The 23,853-nt window shown below is 41.7% G+C and overlaps 1 protein-coding gene and 1 long non-coding RNA gene across 4 annotated transcripts in view; one reads left to right on the forward strand and one right to left on the reverse strand.

Moving 5' to 3' along the window:
• EXPH5 (exophilin 5) overlaps positions 1-18,084 on the forward strand; it is an 82,475-nt gene extending 64,391 nt beyond the window's left edge. For all 3 annotated transcript variants that reach the window (XM_061628646.1, XM_061628644.1, XM_061628645.1), the window contains exons 4-6: positions 2,195-2,252; positions 4,672-4,798; positions 9,877-18,084. In XM_061628646.1, the coding sequence (XP_061484630.1) occupies positions 2,195-2,252; positions 4,672-4,798; positions 9,877-14,744 (5,053 nt within the window). In that variant the 3' untranslated portion in view covers positions 14,745-18,084. The remainder of the gene's footprint in view (positions 1-2,194; positions 2,253-4,671; positions 4,799-9,876) is intronic.
• Positions 9,701-23,853, reverse strand: part of LOC133385500 (uncharacterized) — a 52,527-nt gene continuing 38,374 nt past the window's right edge. The window contains exon 3 of the long non-coding RNA XR_009762893.1: positions 9,701-10,577. This is a non-coding gene — a long non-coding RNA (uncharacterized LOC133385500). The remainder of the gene's footprint in view (positions 10,578-23,853) is intronic.

Raw genomic sequence — 23,853 nt, forward strand, 5'->3', positions numbered from 1 at the left:
ACTGCAATTCTAAGCACAGTTACTAGGGAGAGACCTGCTGCTGAGTAAACATGCTTAAAACTGCAGTGTTAAATAAGCAGATTCCAAAAAATTTGCTCTCGCTGCTGAATGAAAAGGCTCAAATGAGCTGAGATTGTATAACTCTATTCCTGCGTCTTAGAAATTGTTCCATGCTGCACTCATTTTGGGAGTTTCTTTTTTACCAGACTATGTATTGAATCCCTGGTTTGTTTTGGGTTTCTTGCAGGCTCACTCAAGGTAGCAAAAGCACGTGGGTTACTGAATAAAAGCAGGTGGTTTACCACTGGTGGGCTGTGATTCATTCACGTGTTGTGCAGGCCAACCATAATCCAGGTTTTCTTTTTTAAGCTATTTAATCAATCCATTAATGAACAAATTAGAATATGGCATACTACAGTGGGTGTGATGTCTTGTGGCTCTCAAACAAAGATAACTGGCTTCTCATTGCACAGAAAAATCCATCATTCTGTCTTGTCTAGAAAAATAATCTTAAAACATGCTGGCCTAATCCCAGGCACAGAAGGGTACAGACTATGACATCTGCAGGGAAAAGTGCCATTTCAGTATCCCTGTGGGTTATCCCATGGGGTTATGTCTGCTATGGAACTATTGGATGTAGCCTTCTCTCGCCCATCAGGCAGTGATGTGCTTGGAATAGGATGTTGTGGCAGAAATCTAGGGCCCCGATCAGCAGAACAAGCAGTGCAGCCTGCAGACACCACATATTTAACATATTTCCTTTGTTAGTTTCATTCCATTTATGAACTGCTTCCTATGAAACATCTTGAAGCAACTGAACAATAAAAACACCAACAATAAAACATATAAACCAATTTCATATGTATAAAAAAATCTCAATACAGTACAGATACCAACTGGGATTTAAAAAAAAAAATCGCTACTTAAAAAGCTTGTTGAAAAACGAGGGTCTTCAAGAGCTGCAGAAAAGACAAGAGTGACAGTGCCTGATAAGTAACAGGAAAGAGTTCCAAAGGATAGGTGCCACCACATTAAAGTCCTAACTTTTGAAGTAAGTGAAGTATTGCATGTTACCGTCTAAAGAGAAAGCCTCCGTAATATGATTAAATCCATACTCTAAACTTGCATAACCAATGGCTTCAAGCTTTGGTATAGCATATTCATAACACCTGTTGATGGATTAGGGCAAATGGCTCCATACATGCATGGAGGGATCACTTGTATAAATGATGCACCTGTTTGCAGAGTTCCATGTATGCACTGAAGCCAAACATGGTTTTAAATGGGGTGGGTCTGTGAATCAAGACATATGTGGATAGATTACAGTGATGCCATCTGCATTCAGGCGGCCTTTCATAGGAGACATCTGAAAAAAGAGCATATTTTAAATGTGTAGATCGGGGTGAGGAAATAGATCTGGCCAGTGGGCCAGATCCTTATCTTCCCCCACCCCATCACAGGCCAACTTTGACAGGTGGGTGGGACCACCCACATGTCAAACACATGATTTCATAACTAGACAAATATTTTAAAATTAATGTTTCAACCTTGTCAAACATTCATTACGATAAATTATTGTCATGTTTTTCATAGTGGAAATGATGAACTTTATGGTACATATAAAAAAAGAGAAATATGAATTCATGTCCAACAGGATCGCTAGCATTAAGTTTAGACTCTATTGAGAGAGTATCTTGAAATTCAACAGGGCTTCAGGATGGCTGAAAATGTCACACTGGAGTCTTAACAGCACAAATCTTAGACATGTCTACTTCCAGATACATGGGTATAGGATTGCAGCCTAAATGTTTTAATACACTACAATTCACAGAAATATTGAAACCTGCGTAAGTCTCTGTGTGTGCGTGTGGCATTACAGTTTTAGTAATCATGGCCCAAGTTATATAGGAAGAAAGAGGAGTAGCCCAATCCTATGCATGTTTACGCCAAAGTAAATCCCATTGTGTATATTATTAATATTATTGTTATTTTATTAAATGTATATCCCTTCCTTCCTCCCTGGTGCCCAGGGTGGCTCCAAAGTAATGTGCCTAGGATTGCAGCCGAATTCTTCTTTCTTCACCATCAGCGTAACTTGAATGGGAAGCTTTTCACAAAATAGTCAGGTGTTGATTCCTTGCAATTTATTTGTTCTGTTCATTTTCAAAGCAACCATTTATATTCTTCTTTACAGATATGACCACTTTGCTGCGGGCACCCCTACGTCTTCCAAAGTGGAGGAAATGGCAAAGGTGAGTCACTTAACAATTTTATTAACCAATATAAATGCTACTACTAGGCAGCTTAACACTTGCTCCCTTGCCTATTGGGATCTCTGCTGTGTCTACTGTGCTACTTATTTCAAAAAGAGCTGCAGTGGCCTGGGCATCTGATACTTCCTTCTTGCATGTCACACGGCAGACCTGACCCCATTTGTTTGAACAAATGGTCTCAAACCTTATCTGGCTCTGGTTTTTAACATGTGCTTTCTGTTGGTATTTATAATCGTATAACATATTGGTGATTTTATTGTTGGTTTAATCTTTTGCTGTGTTTAGTGTTCTGGAAACCCTTATGGGTTGAAGAGCCAGATCAAAATGGATGGATTAAATAAATGTAGCCCATGTCCTGATGTTCTTGGGTTGTGAATTTCCCTGCCCTCCATGGTACCTTCTTAGCTGCCACTGGCATCAGGGCATTATATTGTTGAATTCATCACTTAGACTTGAGCTTTGGAGGAGATGCCCTGCCCCTTTCCTGTGCACATACATGGCTCTGTGTTTATTTTTGTCTAGTGCCACGAGTGTGACTGTTGCCATTGCATCACACATTAGTTGTCATTACATCACACATCACTGTGTGTGATCCTGTCATTTTTGGCTGTTGTCACTTTGCCAGAATCATCATAATTTCCAGATCTCAATCTGTTGCAGCAAAACCAAGCAAGAGTCTTTTGGCACCTTTAAAGGTGAACACACTTATTCTGGTCCAAGCTTTCATGGACTTGAGTCCACTTCATCAGGTACATGTTTTCTGAGTTACTGGTATACATACACATGGTTTTGGAGGGTGGGGGAGAGATATTAAACAGTGAGATCAAGTGTAAATGAAATGCAGAAATTACAGATAGGGAAAATCATGTTGTTAATAATAGCTATTCATGATGAATGTGTAGGCGATAACACAAACATCCTAGCATTGGTAAGCTAATTAACACATGTAGTGTGATAAAAATCTACTGTCCCGATTGAAACAGATGATAAAACTGAATCTCTTGATAAATTGTAATTGATCAGTTTTACCTTGCAGTTTCCCTTTTGAAGTTCCTTTGTTGGAGAGTAGCCACCTTAAGATCGGTGACAGTGTGTCCTGTGAAGCTGGAATGTTCCCTCACTGTTTTTTTAATATTGCCATTTCAAAAGTCAAGATTTGTGTCTTTATTCATTTGTGTAGAGACTGTCCTGTGTGTTCTGCATAGAATGTAGAAAGGCATTATTGGCAGATGATAGCATAGATGGTAGTGGAAGATGGGCAGGTGAATGAACCCTTAGTATTGTGGCTGACATGACTAGGAGGTATAATTGTATTGCCTGAATAGATAAGAGTCATAACAGAGTCATAATACTTTCTGATTAGGTCAGTGGCTATGTCATAAATGGAAGACATGCAAGCCTAATAGCCTTGGATTTTATTATTTATTCTTTTAGCTAGGGCATCTGAACCAGGAGAGTGATTCATTTACATTCTACCTTTTGCCGGCTTGTTATGACCCCTTTCTTCCTCGCAGGAACTGCAGAACAGTCCTTGGAAATAATCAACAAAGTTGGTTCAATGTTCTGCCATTAATATAATGCAGTGATTCACCCAAATTGTGTGCCAGGGACAGAAGTTTTTTTTTTTTTTTTTTAATTAAGCTACAGCATTAGATGTGTTCATCACTTCACGCTTGTTGCAGCAGGAATGGCCAGTCAGCACTGGTTTTTTTTTCTTCCTAGCTCTGCCAGTGTATGGATGGTGACATCATCTCAAGAACACACTGGGATTTCCTGTTGAGAAGCATCATTATTGCTTAGAAGGGTTAGTCTCCTCCCTGAGCTCTGGATGATTATACAAAGGGAAGGGCAGGACATCAGAAAGCAAAAATAATGAACTGGGTTATCCTGAAGTTGCAGCAAAGATGCCCATCCATTGCTCTGGGAGCAGACCAAGAAGATGTCTGTGAACATACATACTGTTCATGTGTAAGCATGAAGTGTGCCTCCAGGTTTAATCCAGAGAAACGCTGTTCTCAAGGCATCAAAAGTTCAGTACGCTTTAATCTAATACCAGCAGGGGGGAATGCCCACGGGCCTAAATAGGCCTCTCCATTTGTATACACAAATAGTGAACTCGCTTTCCAAGTGTGGATCCTTAATGTGCACCATCCATGTGCATATAGGAGATATTGGCAGGCTTGAGAAAATCCCAAGGTTTGTAGAAGTACAAAAAAAAAAAAAAAGCTGACGGACAGGTTTTGAAATAATGAAGGATTTGCAAAGTAATGTCACTTTTATAGCCAAGCTGCTCTTACTATTGTCAGTACAATGTGGTTCCTTTAGATAAGCAGGCATCATCATCATTATATGAAAAAGAAACCCTATTCATTTTCTTGCTTTTGTTTTCCCCCCACAGGTTGAAACGTGTGACTCCCCTTTGCCCTCTGAACCAGCAAATAAGTGTTCTGATGCAAGCCAAGCAGAGATGATGGAGGACAGCACATGTACCTGGAATGAGCAGCTGGAAAATGAGCTGTTACGAGGTGAGTGCATATTTACACTCCCCTTTGTCCTTTGTGATTTACAAAATCAGGATATGAAGGATAGTTCCAGCAATATGTTAATGGGCAGTACTACTATAGTCTCAGCTTGGTCCTCTGACGTAATAATAATAATTTGAACTATTCTTGTTTTGGGAGGCTAGTTTTATTTTCTAGGTGGATTGTGCCAGTGGATGAAGTTACAACGCTTACCTTCACAATCGGCACAATCTATCTAGACAAGACCAGACTATATTGTTTCAATTCAGACAATCATCTAAGGCAGGAGTGGGGAACATCAGGGCCAAGGGCCAAATGTGGCCCTCCAGGTCTTTCTAATTGGCCCTTGGGACTCTCCTCAGGCTACACCGCTTACTGGCCATGCTTTGTACCCTCCTTGGGTGTTTATGCCTGGCTGGAATGTGTCCTTGAACTCTGATGATGCTTCTTACTTGTGTGCATGGAGGACAGAGAATGGTGTGCTTGTGTGTAATTAGCCTGTTGCATAGTGGTAATATTTACATTTGTTGCGCTGCCCACTTCTGCCTCTGGTCCTGCCCATCACTGACATGTGGCCCCCAGAAAGTTGACCAGAAGAAAATGTGGCCCTCAGGCTGGATTTTTTTCCCTAACCCTGGTTTAGGGTGTGTTGGGGCTGATTTCTCCTCTCTGGCTCCTCCCCTCCTCTGTCACATGTCAGCTTTGGCACAAAGATCCTGGTTTGTATTAAGCCAGAATTATGTCCGAGTTGGGGAACTCTGATTTAATGTTGGTTAAGAAGACAGGAAAATAAGGCTGTGTAACATTCAAAAATTGGGCATTGCAGGTGGATACAAGCAGCTCATTATACTTGGCAGTGGGTGAAAGTATTCTTTCTAAATTGCTTTCACTGCATTCTTGGCAGTTAGAATGCCTTGGTGATCTGGAATCAAATCTAATGTTTAACCACAGTTAAGTAAGCTAATATACTTAACTTATGATGGGCAACAGAGCCCTCAAGTTTTTAATGGATTTACAGCACTAATGAATTAGCCCAGGGTGGGGAACAAGGTCTGCCTGGTTGGGCTGGATCTAGATCTGGCCCACCCTCTTGCAGGCCAATTTAGACAGGTGGGTGGGGCTGCCCACTTATCAATCACCTGATATCAGGTGAAGTGTGCTCCCTGTTCTTCTGTTCTTCTTTTACAGTCCTGGCTATAATTTAAACTGGGGTTAGTAAAGAAGAATATTTGCCGCTATGGCGTGCTTTAAAACTGGGATTAAAGCACGCCATAGCGTCAGCAGGACTTTTAAAAGTCAGCAGGACTTTTAACTGAGATTGGCTGTACCTGTGAGCTCAGAATTGTAAGCTCCCAAGTGGAACCAGTCCCAGTTTGGGCTTCCATTTGATGCTGAATTTAAAAGGCGCTGAATGCAAGCCTTGCTTGTTGGGAAACTGTCAGGAGCGAACTTTAAGGCTCCCTATTGTTACTTTGCAACTATGGCTTTATGGTAGGTGTGGCTGGGGGAAAATAGCCTCATGAGCCAATTTAGGACCCCTGGTGGGCATAAGCTGACCCGTGAACTGGAGGTTCCTCATCCCTGCATTAGCCCATGCATGATTTTGCAAAGCCAAGTAACACTATTTTCTTTATCTGAAGAATAATAATCATTACTTCCACAGCAGTTTACACAGTAATAAAATCAAAATAACACACACGATACACAACAAGAGCATAATAAAAGCCATAAGCCGCAGCAAAACACAATGAACTTTAAAAGTCTGGGAGAATTAAAACAATGCCTTTGCCTGACATCAGAAAGATAACACTGTAGTGCCATGTGAGCCTCCCAAGGGGAAGAAATTCTATCATTGAGGCACCATCACCAAGGAGGTCCTGTGTCTGGTTGCCACTAGAGATGGGAATGATTTCTTTGGTTGACATTTTAACATGAACCAACATAATTAGCGTTTTCTGAACCAATACACAGACCAGAATGCAGTTCTTTGCCATTTGCACTTCTTTGAATTTTGAGATACAGTTCCCCAAACAAAACAATGCTGTAAAATATGTACAGCAGAGGAAAGTGCACATAGAAACATGTATATTAGTGAAAATAACATACAAAAATGTATTATACTATGGATTTTTTTAAAAAAAGCTTCTATGAGGCATATCGCATATATTAGGAAAAAATGCACAGAAACATGTATTTTCATTTTCATGCAAATTAAATTTTCATGCAGACTTTTAACATTTTCAAACTGACAAGAAACTGGGACAAACTGAAGAAGATTGGGAAAAAATGAGAAATATAGTGAAACCAAAACTGACATGTCCACTCATTCCTAGTTGTCATCCACCTCCCTTCAAATAGCCGGGACAACTAAAGAAGGGTTTTACCCCTAAGCATAAGATCAAATAATGCTGTGTAAACTGCTGTGGATTAAATAATCATGTATACCTGAACTATCCAATGCTGAGATTTGTTTTCAGCAGTCAAGTCTATAAATGATTTTATGTAAAAAGTGAAAATGGTATTATCTGTTGTCCTTGTTTACAAGTTACAATATCAAGAATACTGCCCCATTTCTAAAATACGTATGTAAATAATAAAACCAAAGGTTCTCAAAAGAGTACAGGCATCGCCCCAGGAGAATAGTTTAGTTTCTGTTGGCCATTTAAAAAAACTGTCTGGATAGTTGTGCATTCCTGCACAGGTACTGCACAGCAAGGGAATGCACAACTTCCACAGAATTATCAAACGAAAACCCTCTAAAAACAAAAGGTTTGCAAAATGACACAGGTGTGGTAGGGAAAAGATATTGTGTTGCTTGTGACTAAGTGCTTCACAAACAAAATCCAGTAGTAATAATTAGCACTTTATACAGTAGCTTTGAGTGCTAAAGAGCTTCATGTCCATTAATTCAGGTAGGACAGTATTATTATGCTTATATTGCTTGTGAGAGCTGAGGCTGTGAGATAATAGCTTGCTTAAGGCCAGCTATGACTATGAGTCCATAGCAGAAGAGAGATTTGATCTTAGGGCTTCCTGCATATCCATGCAACTTGCCATAGCTCTAACTGGCAGTTTCTTCAGAGGAATGATTCACCATCCTGGGGGTGTTAAAACTTAAAAGCCTTGCTTCCTAGCTGCTCCTACAATGAGCAGGGCACACCAGGTGCTGATGCATTCCCATAGTGTGTTTGCCTTCAAAGAGATCAAAGAATCTTTCCGCTCATGTGCACACATACTGGGAGGCCTTTGACCTGCCCTCATAGATATGTGTCCTACTTTATAGAGGACAGTCCTCTGTATGAAGGCATCCTCTATCGGAAGGGCTCTCCGGTTCAAGTCTGGTTTAAAGATAAAGAACCCTTAGAAGGAAGAGTAGGAGCGGCCTTGAAGTTGCTCATCCACATCTGGACAACAGAGTAAGAAGACACACAGGTCACATTCTTCCCCACTATGATGTGTAAGCAATTTTTTTCTATTTAAAATTAGCACATGCAAATTTTATGTCAATTGCATGCTTTTTATGCATTTCCTTCTCTTTTAGCGATTCATAGGTGGCCTCCCTAGTTTTCATCAACTATTCCCACACCCCATTGTCCATGCTTTGTGCTGAGACAGATAAGACAGAGGCCCCGTCTGCACTATACATTTAAAGCAGGGGTGTATCACTTTAAATCATCGTGGCTTCCCCCAAAGAATCCTGGGAACTGTAGTTTCTTAAGGATGGTGAGAATTGTTAGGAGTCCCCTATTCCCTTCACAGAACTACAACTCCCAGAGTAGTTTAACAATCATTTCCTCTTCTCCAGGGGACTCTGGGAACTGTAGTTCTGTGAGGGGAATAGGAGTCTTCTAATTCTCAGCACCCTCAATAAACTACACTTCCCAGGATTCTTTGGGAGACGTCATGACTGTTTAAAGTGGTATGATCCTGCTTTAAATTTATAGTGCAGATGGGACCAGAGAACATGACAGTATCATCCCAAGCAAGGGAAGACCCACAAAATATGGATTGTGGAAGGGGGGAAAGCATAAGAAGAGGTCTGTTGGCAGGAATGGGTGAAGAAATGTGAACAGAGGAGAAAAACAGCCAAGAAGGCTGATGGGAGATGGTCAGATGCTAAGAATGTCTGTGGACTGAGTAGTTGCTTGGAGTGTGTTGGGTATGCCTGGGGGGGTGCAACTCAGAGAACTGAAAGTTATAGTTCTCCACCAAATCAGGGCGGGGGAACCTGACACCAACTGTTTCTTCCCTTTGTTCTAGAGCAGGGGTGACTAACATTAGGGCCATGTTGAGAATCAGCCACCTTTCTGAGGGCCACATGCCAGTGGTGGTCATGTCCAATGTATAAGTGTGTGTGTGTGTGTGCATACATACACACACATCACTACATATGCACATTCCCCACATCTACTGTACTTACACTTGCCAGATGTTCAGGCACACAGTGTTCTCTTTTCCCTTGCTTTTTCATACACATATCAACATGCATTTGCCCGCTCATACCTTACACTCTTGCGCACAAACACACACACACACACACACACACACACGGAAAGTTAGCATTTCTAGCCCTCCCTATTCCAGCAGTGTTCTGGCTGGAAATCCTGATGAGGTTGGAAGACAAAGCTATGGGGGCTGGTGGGGCCCTTCCAGTGACTTGGTGGGCTGGATTCAGCCCATGGGTTAGCTACTCCTGTTGTAGAAAGCATAACATTAAAAGAATGTCAGCTTTATTCAAAGCCTTCTAACTGGATAAAGAGAAAGTTTGGAGACATATGTAAATGAGCAAAGTGTTTGAATAATGAATTAAATGTATTTTATTGCTGTAACCTGTGATAGAAGAAATGCATTTTTGGGAGCGACCCAATTTCAAAAGACCAATTCAAACTCAGATTTGTCCAAAATGATTGTTGTTCAGAGTGATTTAATTTTGTCTGTTCAGCTGTAGTTTTCTTCAAACGTCTAGAATGGTCAGTTTAATTTGATGTCTGAGATGGGTTACATAAGGATTTTATGGCACAAATAACAACTTAATTGTGTCTGCTCATATATATATTAATGTCTCTCTCCCCTCCCCCCAGTTCTGGGCAGTCTGGATGACCAGCTGGCACAGGAACAATCCCGAGATGCGGCAAACAGGAGGACTTCAATAGACTCAGTTTCCAGAGCATCAGACACTAATCAGTATCTGACTGTTACTCCACCAAGTGTCCTCAGAGCGGTACACAGAAATGACCGGAGCATGTTTTTGTCAGACAGAACAAGGACACTGCGCGCCACAGATGAGCATAGAACTTTATTTAGACCAAGGATGCTATATGATGCATATATGAAGAGGCACCATGCAGAAGATTCCACCTGTTGGGATACTTATGGCAGAAGGTCTCATGTCTTGAAGAGAAGGCATTCTACTCATTCTCTTGGACATTGCTCAGAAGGTACCTTGCAGATGCCTTCAGGACAACACAGCAGTGGATTTGGGCAAAAGGACTTCATGCCCGGGGATACAGTTAGCAGAAGTTACTCTTTGTCTTGCCTTGCGAGGCGCCAGTCTTTGACATCTGTTGACCAGCTTTCCCCAGCTACCCCGCAGCATCCTTTGGAGAGTAACAGCGTCTTTGCACCAAGGGTCTATCGCCACCATCCCAAGCGGACTCCCCTATCATCTATTGACTGGAATCCTCCACAATCTCCTGGACATCCACTATGTCCAGACAAGCTTCTTAGGACGCAGTCGTTAATGGAGTTTGGCCCAGTGTTTGAAGATACATATTCCTGTTCTCTGCAAGAGAATACAAGATATGAATTTTACAGAACAAAAACAAATTACAGAAGATCAGTGCCAAATATGAACAATTCCATTTTGGCTGACAAACATACAGACCCTCTGGGTTTGGACAGTCAGGAGAATGTTTTACTCCATCAGTTGGAAAGGAACGTTTCAAAGCCCCACTACAGATACCCATCATTTCATGGTAGGATGAACCTGTCCCGCAAGAGTTTTCCTTCTGGAAGAATAGAAGAGCAGCTTTTTAGGCCTAGTGGCCAACATTATTACAATGATGAAGTCTTTCTTGCCTCGGATGTCAACTTCAAAAGGACTCCAACTTATCTGAGAAATTGGGAAAGTGCCTTTGAAAATAAAAAGGCTTTACAATGTGAGATTGATGCTCAAAGCCAGGTATCAGAATATGTGAGGAGCATGGATCATTCAGAAGGTATAATAAACAAACCATTTTTAAAGCATGCAAACAGCATAGACAGCTGTCCAGCATATGATATATCTGTTGGAAAGGGCCAAACCGAATATGCAGCACAAAGACAAAATCCTTTCATTAGAGCTGGGCACATTTCCTCAAAGACTTTGACTAAACACCTTCAAAGCAAGAAAAAATTTAAAACACCTGCCACAGAAGAGATGGGTGCTGACCAGTTGGGTAAAACTGACAATGGAGATGTAATTGACAGGACAAGACTACTTTCTGATCAAGTGGACACAAATATTCCAGCAGAATCTTGGATGCCTCCTTGCTGGAACTCTTCTGCAAATGACCCACAAGCTGGTACATCTCTTAATTCACCTCTCTTACTGTGTTCAAAAGGGGAGGGCAAATCAGCTTCCATAAGATATGCTGAAAACATTCATTTATCAAACATTCACAACAGAAATGGACACAGTAATGAAGATGATTGTGCCATAAACAATGATCTCGATCAAACACCTCCCACTCAGTTAACTGCTAACAGCTCAAGGACATCAGTTCTTCATATTGTGGAACGAGAGGGGCATCCTTCAGAAACCTTGGGAGATTTCATGCCCAACAAGTCATCTGGGGATTGCTCATCTGCTTTGAACAAAGGTCCCAAACTAATTGCACATGATGAATTACCATATTCTTGCACTGAAAAGTTCAACAAGCATAACAGATTTGCTCGACATACAACTAGCAACAGCATCACTGGCTCCCCCAGTAACAGCCCTTCCAAATCCCCTGTAATGTATTATACCTTACCTAGAAAATCAGCCAGTACTGATGGTAGTGTTATATTGGAGAAACCTATCTCTTCTGCTACAAGACAAAACCCATTCAAAAATAGGATAGCTGTAGGAGATAATTTAGAAACACTTGTATCAAATAGATTTGAAAAAAATCCTTCTTTTCATAGAGCTAAAAACTTCTTGCTAAGTTCATCTCGGTCTTCCTTAAGCCCATCACCAAAAGATGGCACCTGTAATATTCCACAAACTAAAGACTGCCATTTGCTAATAACCCAAGATCCTAAGCACTCTGTAGTTGATTCTAATATCAAGGAAAAAGCCATTGAATGCAGTCCAGACAAAACTGAAATTTCTCTGCTTTCTCAATGCGAGGAAACTGATGCAGGAAATCTTTTAAAGCAATACAAAACTACCAGCACGCTTACAGTTAGCATTGAGGAAGATAATGTAAAATACCATGAGTTGATTTCGGTTTATTACACCTTACCACGGAAACAGTCAAGAACGTTGTGCAGCCTCTTTCTAGATGATACGCAGAGCACAGATTCTTTCCCAGCCGAAGGAAAATGTCAGACCCCTCAAAAGAAATATGATGTTCATATTGGTTTAGCAACTGTAGCTTTTTCTTCCGACTTAGAAAAAGAAGAAAAGGCAGATTCTCCTGGCAAAATGGCTGCAACTCCTGATTTGACTCAGAACTCAAACACTTTAGATGATGCTAATAAAGAAGGTTCCCATCATGTTCTAAATTCAAACATGGAGAAAGCAGGTGTTTCTCTGTCACAAAGTGTAGTGCATAAGGAAGAAACAATTGGATTTCCAACAGAAACACCAGCCCTTGTATTTTCCAACAGAGTAGTATCACATGGTCTGCCAGGTGACCCAAAACCCAGTAAAACAGTGGATGAATCTGCTAGCACTACTACCAATGGACTCTGCAACCAACATGGTGGCAAGTTACCCTCACCACTGAAGGAAGAGTCAAAAGTTGATGCATCATTAAACCTCAGCTCATTAAACTCCGCAGACCCCAACATCTCCTTAGGGAATCTTGCTTCCATTTCTGCTGCAATGAATGTCCTAAAAGAAAGCCCTGTATACTTTAAGGCATCAACAGCAAGCAGCTATCCACATCTTCCATCTTCCAATTTGATTACTAATAACCAGGAAGAAAAATACGCTGCAAATTCAAAAATCATCACCACACTAAACACTACTAAAGAGAGAATTAGGCAAGATGTAGAGATCGAAGAAAGGACACATTATAGAAGCCATATTATTTTGAAAAAGGGGAATGGGTTGCAATCAAGAGATAAAAGTGCAGGGAATAGAATGGATGAAGAGACCACAGATGAAGCATCTGTTTTAGGGACCAAGGTACATTCTGATTTCCAGAACCAAACATTACAAGCAGATGTAGCTTCCACAGTTAATCCAATACTTCAGCCAAATATGAGTGCTTTAGAGTATGCAAAAAAACAAAATGAGATGCTTCGGAATTCTCTGCTACACAAAGATTGCACAAATCCACAGAGATCTGTGAAAAACCCTGTAGATAAGCGGAGCCTTAACTCTAAAGATCAGCTCACAAGTACCGCAGAGGATCTACCTGACTGTTTAGGAACTGAAAATAAGCTTATTTTGGATTCCACTAAAGATAAAGCTTGTGATATAGAAAAAAGAAAAAACAGGTCTTCAATTAAAAACAGACTGGCGGCCATGTATAAAACAAGCCGAAAATTTTCTAGTAAGAAAATCTTAAGCCCCAAGCCACACATAAGTAACATATTTTCACAGAACGATGCCCCTTTGGAGATCAGCAGCCCTCACAGCATGTTGATTTTGCCTCATGTTCCACCATTGCTTCTTCAAACAGGAAATGAGAACCAGAATCGCAACCCTCTAGCTGATGAATTTGATAACATGGTGCTTGAGAAACCTGAGAAAAAGAAATCACAAACTAATGAGGGCTCTCCGCTGTTTACCAATGAGGTTAGAAGACCTTTTACAAACCTGTGTAACCAAAAAAGGGAAAGTCCCAGACAAAGTGATAAAAAAACTGAGACCACCCACAGTTCTACAGCCTTATTTCCAAAGGAAATCATGTCCATGATAACTAGTCATTCCCAAGCACGTGAAAGACTAGAAAAAAATAATTGCTCCATTTCTTCCAGAATTACAGTTGCAGATCCAAAACAAATGAAAAAGGATGTAAGTAATGCTGGCGACCCTTTCGTTTTTCCACTTTCATCTGATAATAATTCAAACATTCTTAATAAAAAGGCACATATGTGTCCACTGCAAAAGATGATTTCCCCTAAGGAATATGACCACTATCAAAACATCAAGCAGTCAAACAGGGTAAGAAAGCTAAACTTACCCTGTGTTGAGCCAGTCTTAAATCCCAGCAAAACCCAACGTGAACGGCATTTTTCTGAAAGTTCCTATACACAAGAGCCCCATGTTCACCTGGCCTCCAGAAGCAACCTGATAAGCCATGGTAGTAGGTATAGTCGAAAGTTTAAATCCCACTCTGAACTGTTGTCTTGTGATGAAAATGAGAACTGGGAGACAGAGAATGAAAGTAACAGGACCTTTGGTTCTAGGCGTGTGTTGTACCCATCAATTGAGTTTGGCATTTTTGGAAAAGAGCAACAACAGGCTTTCTTGGATAACATTAAGAGGTCACTCACAGAAGGTAGGTTGTGGACGCCATGTCTTCTGAAGAGCCCTAGTTCTCTGAGAAAGGAAAAGGATTGTTCCTTAAGCAGGTCAGAGCTGTTGAGCTCAGGTTTTGCTGAGAAAATGCCATCAGCTGGGGGGTCATCCCCAAGTGAACCAGTTGATGCCCGGGGAGAAGAACCTACAGATTATTCAGATTCTGACTCTGACACCACTACGGATGATGAATACTACCTGGATGAGAATGACAAAGAGTCAGAACTTTGAGGGGCTCTAAGGCATGATGAAGAAAAAAAACTTTACTGAAATGCTAACTTGTCAGTTCTTAGGTAGATTATAAAATATTTGAGATCAAGAGCCTCAGTGGATTCCAGTTGATCACCAACCCTAAATACACACATTGTCAGAATCACCCCACAAATCACAGAGCTTGTTCTTCAATGCAAAATTGGGTCGTTTCCATAGAATTCTTAAAGAGCAAGTTTCAGTCCCTCATGACAATGTAAAAAAGTGCTGGGAATGTTAGTAAAGGGTCTCAAATAGGCTTGCTAGCTGTCTTCCCCTCCCCCCTCTCCAGATTAGGCCTTCTGTGCCCACAATAACTGCATAATGAGCAGTTGTGAAACTTTTCATGGCATGCAGATTCAGCAGTGGGGAAAAAGTATCTGCTGAATTTATGTCTCTTCATGGTAAGGGAGCCCTGTAAGCAAAAGGCTTGGATATCTTATTCTGAATATAGAGCAAGTATGGGGAATCCTTGGCCCTCCAGATATTGCAGAACTATAACTCCCATCATCCCTGGCCATTGCCCATAATTGCTGGGGCTGATTGGAGCTGTAGTTCTGCAACATCTGGAGGACCAAAGGTTCTCCACACCTGATATAGAGAGTGGTTGTATCAGTGTTCTTTTGATCAGGGATGCACTCAGCAAAGTTTATATGGCCTATGCACACCCATGTTGCCCCCTCCATGTTCCATCAATCCCAACTTTTCTTCCCCAGTAAGCTGCAAAAAATAATGGGCATGGGTGGTAGAGTAGGTTGGAAATATGTATGTATTTAATAGCTAATGTGAATATGTTTTCTTTTAATTGGGAAGGCAAATGAATGTTTAATATATTTAAACATTGGAGCAATGTTTGGTGGATTGTAACCCAAGAGCATGACTCAGCCAAAGTTAAAAGAATTTCAAATCCCACTGATACTGGGTGAGAGGCTCTCCCATTGAAATCAGTGTGACTAAAAAGTACACTTTGACTGATTTGTGCCCCATATGTGTGTGTTTTATCAACAAGTATCAATGCTTGAAAAATGGCACACAAGTTTGTCTCTTTTAAAATACTGACTACTTCGTTAAAGAAGTATGCACACGAGGTGGGTGTGCTTTTAAATATTCTTTAGTATTGCTGTTGGTTATACTTGAAATTACTAATAAACTACATATTTATGCTCAGTGGTTTATACGCTATTCTTATAGGATTTTAAAGTGTAAGCCAACACACATTTGTGTAAAAATATGTATATCTGTGTTGTTTAAATATGAATTATTTTGACAAGAAATATTCTGTCTGTGTTGGGCACATGATTCTAATGTAATATATACATAGCCTTTTGTACCATAAAAAGTTATTGAAAACAGGTCCAAATGACAAGACATTCAGCATCTGTAGTAAGCTGTACACAAGACAAATGTTTACATTGAATTGTTCTAGAACTGTCTCCTTTTGTGCTTTGTACAGTATTTGTAAATATTATACGTACTTCAGATTAATTTTGAAGCAAATTCTGCCTCTGGGTACTTAGTCTTGCTAATCTTTCCAAAGTGTGCCATGTATACAAAGAAAATGAGTATACATTCAGATCAGTAGCAAAATTTTGTTCTTTATTTATTTAATGTTTGTATAAATGCTGGTGTAAGCAGAAGCATCTCTATTTCCAGTGCAATCCTATACATGCCTACTCAGGTCTACTGATCTCTGTGTACATACTCCTAGTTGAATGATAGGACTGCAGCCTTAGTCTGTCTTAACGCCAGTTCATATGTTAACTGTCCAGGCTCTGTTGCATGCTTAAGGATTTATAGGAGTGGTTTATTCATATGAACAATGTATGATCTGAGAAGATGCATGAAACTCCATGGACCAGCTTCTAGAAAGCTTTTTTAAAAAGATGTTTTTAAAGATGCTGTTTTAATTTGTTTTTAAAGATGTTTTGTTTTAATATGTTTTAAAGTCTTTTGTTTTTAAGATGTCTTATAGTGGTTTTTAGTGTTTGTTTGCTGCTCTGGGCTCCTGGGAGGAACGGTGGGACATAAATTTAATAAATAAATTAATAAAAGTAGCAGCAGTACAAGCTCCAAAAGTGGAACTCTCTGATGGAAGATGATCTACCAAATTCCGAGAGTCCCCTTCTCTGCGTTACACTGTTCACACTAGAAGTGCATTAAATGTACAGGAAAACCAGCAAAGCTAAAGTGTGACACTCAGTAATAAATTTGATCCATATGCCTCTATGATTCTTATAGATGTCAATGCTCCAGAGCACACACAGCATTTCCCTAATGCTATTTGTATATTCCTTTGACCTCACAGTTTTGCTACCTCCATTGAAATGAGCAATGCAACCCACAATGCACACACATTTTAATGTGTGTTTTGGAGCACACTTGGCATACTAGATTTATGTGCTTAGCCACAATCCCATAAGACATTCTACATATGCCATCTGTCAGACGGGGATACTTTCTATTAAGTCTTTTTGGGTCTCCAGACATCCTGTTTTGTTAGAATATAATTTGGTTTATGGTAGTGGTGGCCAGTCTTTTGGCATCTGAGCCATAATTTAAGTCCAAAAGTGCCACTCTGATATGCACAATGTATATGCAGCCCCCTGCAAATCTCAGTGTCATTTTGCCTCTAGCCCGCACATGTGGGAGCAGTGCAGGACTGGAGAAACAGGCAAGAGGAGTGTGACTCATAAGGCAGTAGTAGGGAACCTCTGCCTCATGAGACTAATTTGGTCCAGCAGACCTCCCCACTTGGTCTGTGAGGCCATTTTGATGAAGCAATGCCCACCCACCCTACACCTGATGTCATATGTGACTTCAGGTGTAGAGCAGGTAAAGATACAGCTCCTTGCCAAAAGCAGGATTTGTAGGCATTGCTGATTGGCAGCAACTGCAAAGCCCTGTATGGAAAATGGTCACCTGATGTCCTGGTGAAGACAGGTAAACTGACAGGGTGGCTGGCTGGCTCAGCTGTCAAAAGTGACCCATGGAGGTTAGGGGATCTAAGCTTTAAGCTATATCGATTCAGCGATGGGGAACCTATGGTATTCCCAGACATTGTTGGACTCCAACTCCCATCAGCTCCAAACAGCATTGCCATTTGGCCAGGGATAATGGGAATTGTAGTCCAGCAACATCTGGAGGGCCACAGGTTCCCCATCTCTGATTAAATCCTGCAGGCCCTTCTGTTTCTCTTTTGGAATGCCATGGTCTTCTGCATTGTGGCTCCTATGATGCAGGTTGGCCACCCATGTTCTATGCAAAAAACCCTTCAACTTAAAATAAGTTGTTAGTATTAACTATTACTATTTTTTAAATAAAGGGAACATATTTGTTACTAAATCACAGTTCATTTTGTCTTTCTTGTATGTATTCTGCATCTCTTCTGAATGCCTTACAAATGTTTTCAAAGGTGCACACATCTTGATAGTTTCTCATAAATATGCACACAAAAATTCCTGTATCAATGATTTCTTACTCTTTAATCATAGGAGGATATTTTATTTTAACTCAAGGAAGTGGGCTAGGCCTCTGGTCTGAACCTGAAGGCACTTGATCCATGAAGCCAATCAGGGATTGGTCAGTGCGTGGATAGACTTCTATGTGTATTGACCTGAACTCTGTTGAAGAAAGGCAGGATCCAAATGTAAACTAATGCTGAGCCTGGGTCTGGACTATACTGATGACCTGGCTGATCCGTATGGCTCGATTTCAAGAGCTGACCTGAGCATTTCTTCCGACCAGAACTCCCCAGCTGGTTTGGATACCTCCCCATTGTCGGCATGTGACGTTGGTGTGCCACAAATGCCCACACACACCCACAATTTGAGGGAGCCACCCCCTCCCACTGAAGATAAGATCTCGTCATTCCAGCTAGCACAAACCCCTGGGGACTTACAAACCACACCAGCTGTTGATTCAAATTCTTTACCCATGGGTTCTGATTGCCCCGCCTTGTTTAACACGCAACTCCACTCATCGCCCACTCGCTCTACAGGTGCCATGGTTAGTTTGGAAATGGTAGAAATTGGCCAAAAGCTCTTATTAACAGGACCCCTCACCCCAGGTCGAACTAAGCCTGGAAGCAGTAAACTCCATCAGTTCAGACCTTATCACAGTGGACGTGGCAAGTTCCTCTGCCCCATCAACGCTTACTATTGCATCTCCACTCCTTTCCCCCGCTCCGGCCAACATCTGCGTGAAACAGGATGCAACCTTTGACTTCTGCGAGGGTGAGGAAGAACTGTTAAATTGTTTTTCCTCATTCTCTGACCATGAACAACGTGAGGTCATTGACAAACGGCAGTCTCTTCTTCAAAACCTCCGGGCCAGAAGGACAGACTCTAGATACCTGGAGGACTATGAACTGGGCACACACCCCAGCGTTCAACTATTAACTACAAAGGAACCCTCGCTTGTATTGCCACCGGATTACTCGAATGTCTGCAGGCCCAGCTTACTGTGTGAAGCGATAATCCATCAGGAGGATCCTGTATTAATCTGACAAAAAAAAAACCCAGCAATTACTGCTCCGACCACTATTACTGTAACCTCCTGGAATGTGGCGGGCTGGTACTCTAAGCTGATGGATCAAGGCTTCATAGAGTTTTGCAACCATTTTCAAATTATTTGCTTACAGGAAACCTGGATTGTGGCTCCCGACTTCCCTTCACTGCCAGGCTATAAAGCCTACACAGTTCCGGCGATTAAATCCCAAAAGGGGGGCAGGCCACTAGGAGGCGTGGCCATTTTAATATCGGTCAATTGGAACCCCTCAGTCACTGAGCTCGAACTGATTCCATCTAACATACTAATTATCAAGATTTCCTGTCCTGAGAATGTTGAATTATTTGTGATCAATGTCTATGTACCACCACTGTGTTGTAAACGGGGGGGGGGTCACCTCGGTCTGGGCGGATTTAGATCAGGTCCTGCTCACTTTAAATCAACACTACAAGGACCCCAGAATTTTGATGATGTGAGACTTTAATGCCAGACTGGGCCCCAATAATCTGGCGGTTGCTCCCCTGCTAGGATTAGATTCCAATGACCAGGTGGCCCTTCCAGACAGAAACTCAAGGGACCCTAGAGTAAATCAGGCCGGCCGAGCTTTCTTTAAGCTGCTGTTTAAATATCAATTGTTTATATGCAACAGATCAAACCTAAGCCGTGCCGCTGATACATATACCTATACGGGACCTAAGGGCAGAAGTGTCATCGATTACATGGCCCTATCACAGCCTCTTATTCCAATAATAAAATCCTTCGAAGTAATACCGCGACCCGAGAGTGACCACATGCCCTTACACGCCAGCTTCTCCCTCCCACTACATCCCCCCTATACTAACATCATTCCTCCCGAGACACTAGTGGTCCGGGGGGAAGAAGGCTACGGTGGAATGGGAAGCTGCATGATGAAGTTGTATCTCTTTTAAATCTGCCACTGCTTCTGTCACTTAGAGCCCACCTCCTTGCTGACCTTGACCCCATTGGTTCTTATGAATCCATTGTGAGGCTGTTAAAACCCCTGCTAACTAGCTCCCAACTAGGGAAACCGAAAAGTAGGTGCTGGTTTGACTCTGACTGTGTAAACTCGAAGCGCAAACTCGGACAGTCCATTAGGGCCCTTAGAAAGGCTGATACGCATGAAAATTTTTCTAGATTCCTGGACCAAAGACGGGCCTACAAAAAACTGTTATCCAAAAAAAACCTCGATCATACTCAACTCTTATGGAGAGAGTTGGGTCTTGCTGTTGGGGAAAAAAATACATCCAAATTCTGGCAGCTGGCAGCCTAAGGGGAGAGTGCTGTCATACTGACAACCAAATTACATCAGACCAATGGGCCGAATATTTTTCATTGCTCTATAAAAATCCCTCGCCCCTCACACAGGCCATCCCTCTAGACCTTATTGGAACCCTACAACTCTGCCCTGTGTGGAGCCCGGTCTCAAAAGAGGAGGTAGCCTCTCTGATTCAATTGCTTCCGCATAATAAGGCACCAGGCGAAGATATGCTCCCCTCAGAGCTTTTCAAGTCCAACTCTGAATGGTGGGCTCCTGTCTTAGCCAAAGTGTTTTCTCATATAAATGCTTCTGGCCAAGTTCCGAAGGGTTGGGGAACAAGCATAGTTATTCGGCTTCACAAGAGTGGAGCCAAGTCTGATCCAAAAAACTTCAGACCCATTTCATTGCTGGACATTGTATCCAAACTATACTCGAAATATCTGCTAGCGAAATTGGATAGATGGGCCAGTGAGAATGGCATAATTGTTAAGGAGCAGGCTGGATTCATTAAAGGCAAATCCACAATAGATCAATGCTTTGTACTGCTGCATTTAATCCAGAAATATGCATTCTACAAAGGGAAAGAACTTTTTATCACATTTGTAGACTTCACATCGGCTTTTGACACGGTAGATAGAGATTGACTTTGGCAGAAACTTGGAGATACCAATATCGATAAGCGTTTACTCCTTCTCCAAATTTTACACTCCAACACATCACTCAGGGTGAGATTAGGGGCCAATGGCCTTCTCTCCGAGCTGATCACCATCCACCGTGGGGTCCGCCAGGGTTGCGTTCTCGCGCCCTTCTTCTTCAATTATTACATAAACAATATAGTAAGGGAACTTTCGGGCCTCAAATACTTTCCTCCATCAATTCAATCAGATAAACTCACAGTTCTACTCTATGCAGATGACCTGGCCATTATTTCTACAACACAGGTAGGAATGAGGAGACTCCTACACAGCCTAGGTTCATACTGTGCAAAGGAAGGCCTTCGTATCAATTTCAACAAGACCCAAGTGGTAGTGTTTGGGAAGAAACGCACCAAACATATTTGGAGACTGAATGGCAGAACCATTCTCCAGCAACAAAATTACCGATACCTGGGCCTTAACTTTGCCTCAAATTTATCATGGAAATCCTACTTGGAATTGGTTAAATTGAAAACCCTACATTCGGTTTATCAGCTTAACCGTTTCTTCACTTGCAAAGGTGGACACCTTGTTCCCCCTGCTCTGGAAATTTTCCGAAGGAAACTAGTACCTCAACTCCTGTACGGAGCAGACATTTGGGGCTACTGTAACACCTTAGCCCTTGAGAAAGTTCAGACTGCCTTTCTCAGGTTTATTCTGGCCACCCCACGTGGTACCCCAGCCGCTCTGTTAAGACTCGAGACGGGCTCTCAGCCACTAGAATCACTGGTACATGCTGCCATGGGCTCTTATTGGTTGCGGTTGTCCGGAATGGATGATTCCTCTCTTCCCAAGAAGTGTCTCTTGGAACAGATGCAATCACCACATCAGTTCCCTTGGCTCCACCAAACCAAACATAAACTGGCTGCATATGGGATCTCTCTCTCCATTCTACCCAAGTCTGTCTCTGCAAAAGCCATTAAACTATTTAAAGGTAGGATCTATTTCTACGCACAAAGATGGTCCTTGTACTCAGCCTCTCAATCAACCTTTTCAATATGGTATCCCTGGTATAAAACCACCTTTATCATGGAACCATATCTCTCATTCTTAACAATACCCTCCTTGAGGAGATCATTCACGGCCCTTCGATTACAAACAATGGCCACTTCCTTCCTCGAAGGACGCTACGCCAATACCCCCTATCACGCACGAGTTTGTATATGTCAGATGGGGGAGGTCGAAGACCTGGCCCATTACCTCTTGAGATGTCCCCTTTATGCGGACTTGAGATCAAAAACTATATCACCTATAATTTCCCCCATGGTGGATAGGGCCATTCCAGAACAGATTGCCATCCTTTTGGCTGGCACGGATATTTATACAACATCCAGGGTTGCCAACTTTGCATCAGCCGCAGACAAGATACGGGCCAAGTGTGCTAAACTGCACAAACCAGCATAACTCTAATCTGTCCCTACCTGTAGTCCCCCGGACAAAAATGCAACCTCCCAGTTCACTCCTCATACTCTCCATTATGACCCTTTCGTAACGGTGGTCAATAATACTTCCTTGAAGTGTCCAACAGTTTTAAAAATGTTAGTTAGTTTTAAATGACAAGACTACGCAGCACATCCGGATGCCTTGTTACTAAACAGTTGGCAGGGATTTGTCATAGGGCTAGGTCCACCCCATGCACTGGAGTAACGGGTAGTGTGAATTCTATGTATAATTTTTGCGATTTTGTTATATGTGCCTTACTTGCGAATTACCCATGCTCATGTTTTTTTATTCCCGGATTGTGATGGCCTGTGGCTGTAAACAATAAAGTATTTTACCTAACTAATGCTCAATACTAAGAAAGAGATAAAAAAATAAAGAAAACGATTAAGTATGAAACAGCAGCTGCTCAAACAGACTGAAAAATGGATCTATAAATTTCTATAGAGGTCATTTTATACATTTTTCTGAAGTAGCGAAGGCAGAGTAGTTGAAGAGGCCTTGTTTATAGGATCACTAACATTTTTTAAAAGAAAATATAGGATTATTGAAAATGGGCAGAAGAAAGTCCTAGGACAAGTAGAGCCTAGCGTAACATGAAGGGTCAGAGACTGATGCTAGAAGAACCTGGCAAGGGAGGGACAGAGTTTGAAGAACAAAGGGATGAACTATGCCAGAGTTTTGTGGTCAGGACTGTAACAGAGCAGAATGATTCATCCAGTTGGTACAATCTAAAATGTACTAGCTTTCAGTACCCTAACATTTGTTACCTCCTAACAGGAATGTAACTAGTCATTTCCTGAACCTCAGCCAAACTTCCAAGTCTGTGTATTGTCTCCTCCTTCAACTCTTGATTTTTTTCTAATGCAAAACTGGCCATTATCGTTCTAGAACGCTGCATTTTGGTTCTGTCCCACAAACAAACTTTAAAAAAACATTTTAAAAATCCTATTTCAAACAGTAAATACTCCCTACGCTATAAATTGTGAAAACTGCAGAGCACGGCTAATTCCTCTGAACAGCCTCAACAGCCTTTTAGTGGCTACTATACTATCCCCCCCCCCGCTGGTATAGCACAGTGGGGAGGAGAGCCTGGCTGAGAGTCCAGAGTCTGTGAGTTCAAATCCCTGCTCATGTCTCCTGGGATTCAAGGGCCAGCTAAAGATCACCC

This window comes from Rhineura floridana, chromosome 5, assembly GCF_030035675.1.
Source record: "Rhineura floridana isolate rRhiFlo1 chromosome 5, rRhiFlo1.hap2, whole genome shotgun sequence".
Taxonomy (NCBI): domain Eukaryota; kingdom Metazoa; phylum Chordata; class Lepidosauria; order Squamata; family Rhineuridae; genus Rhineura; species Rhineura floridana.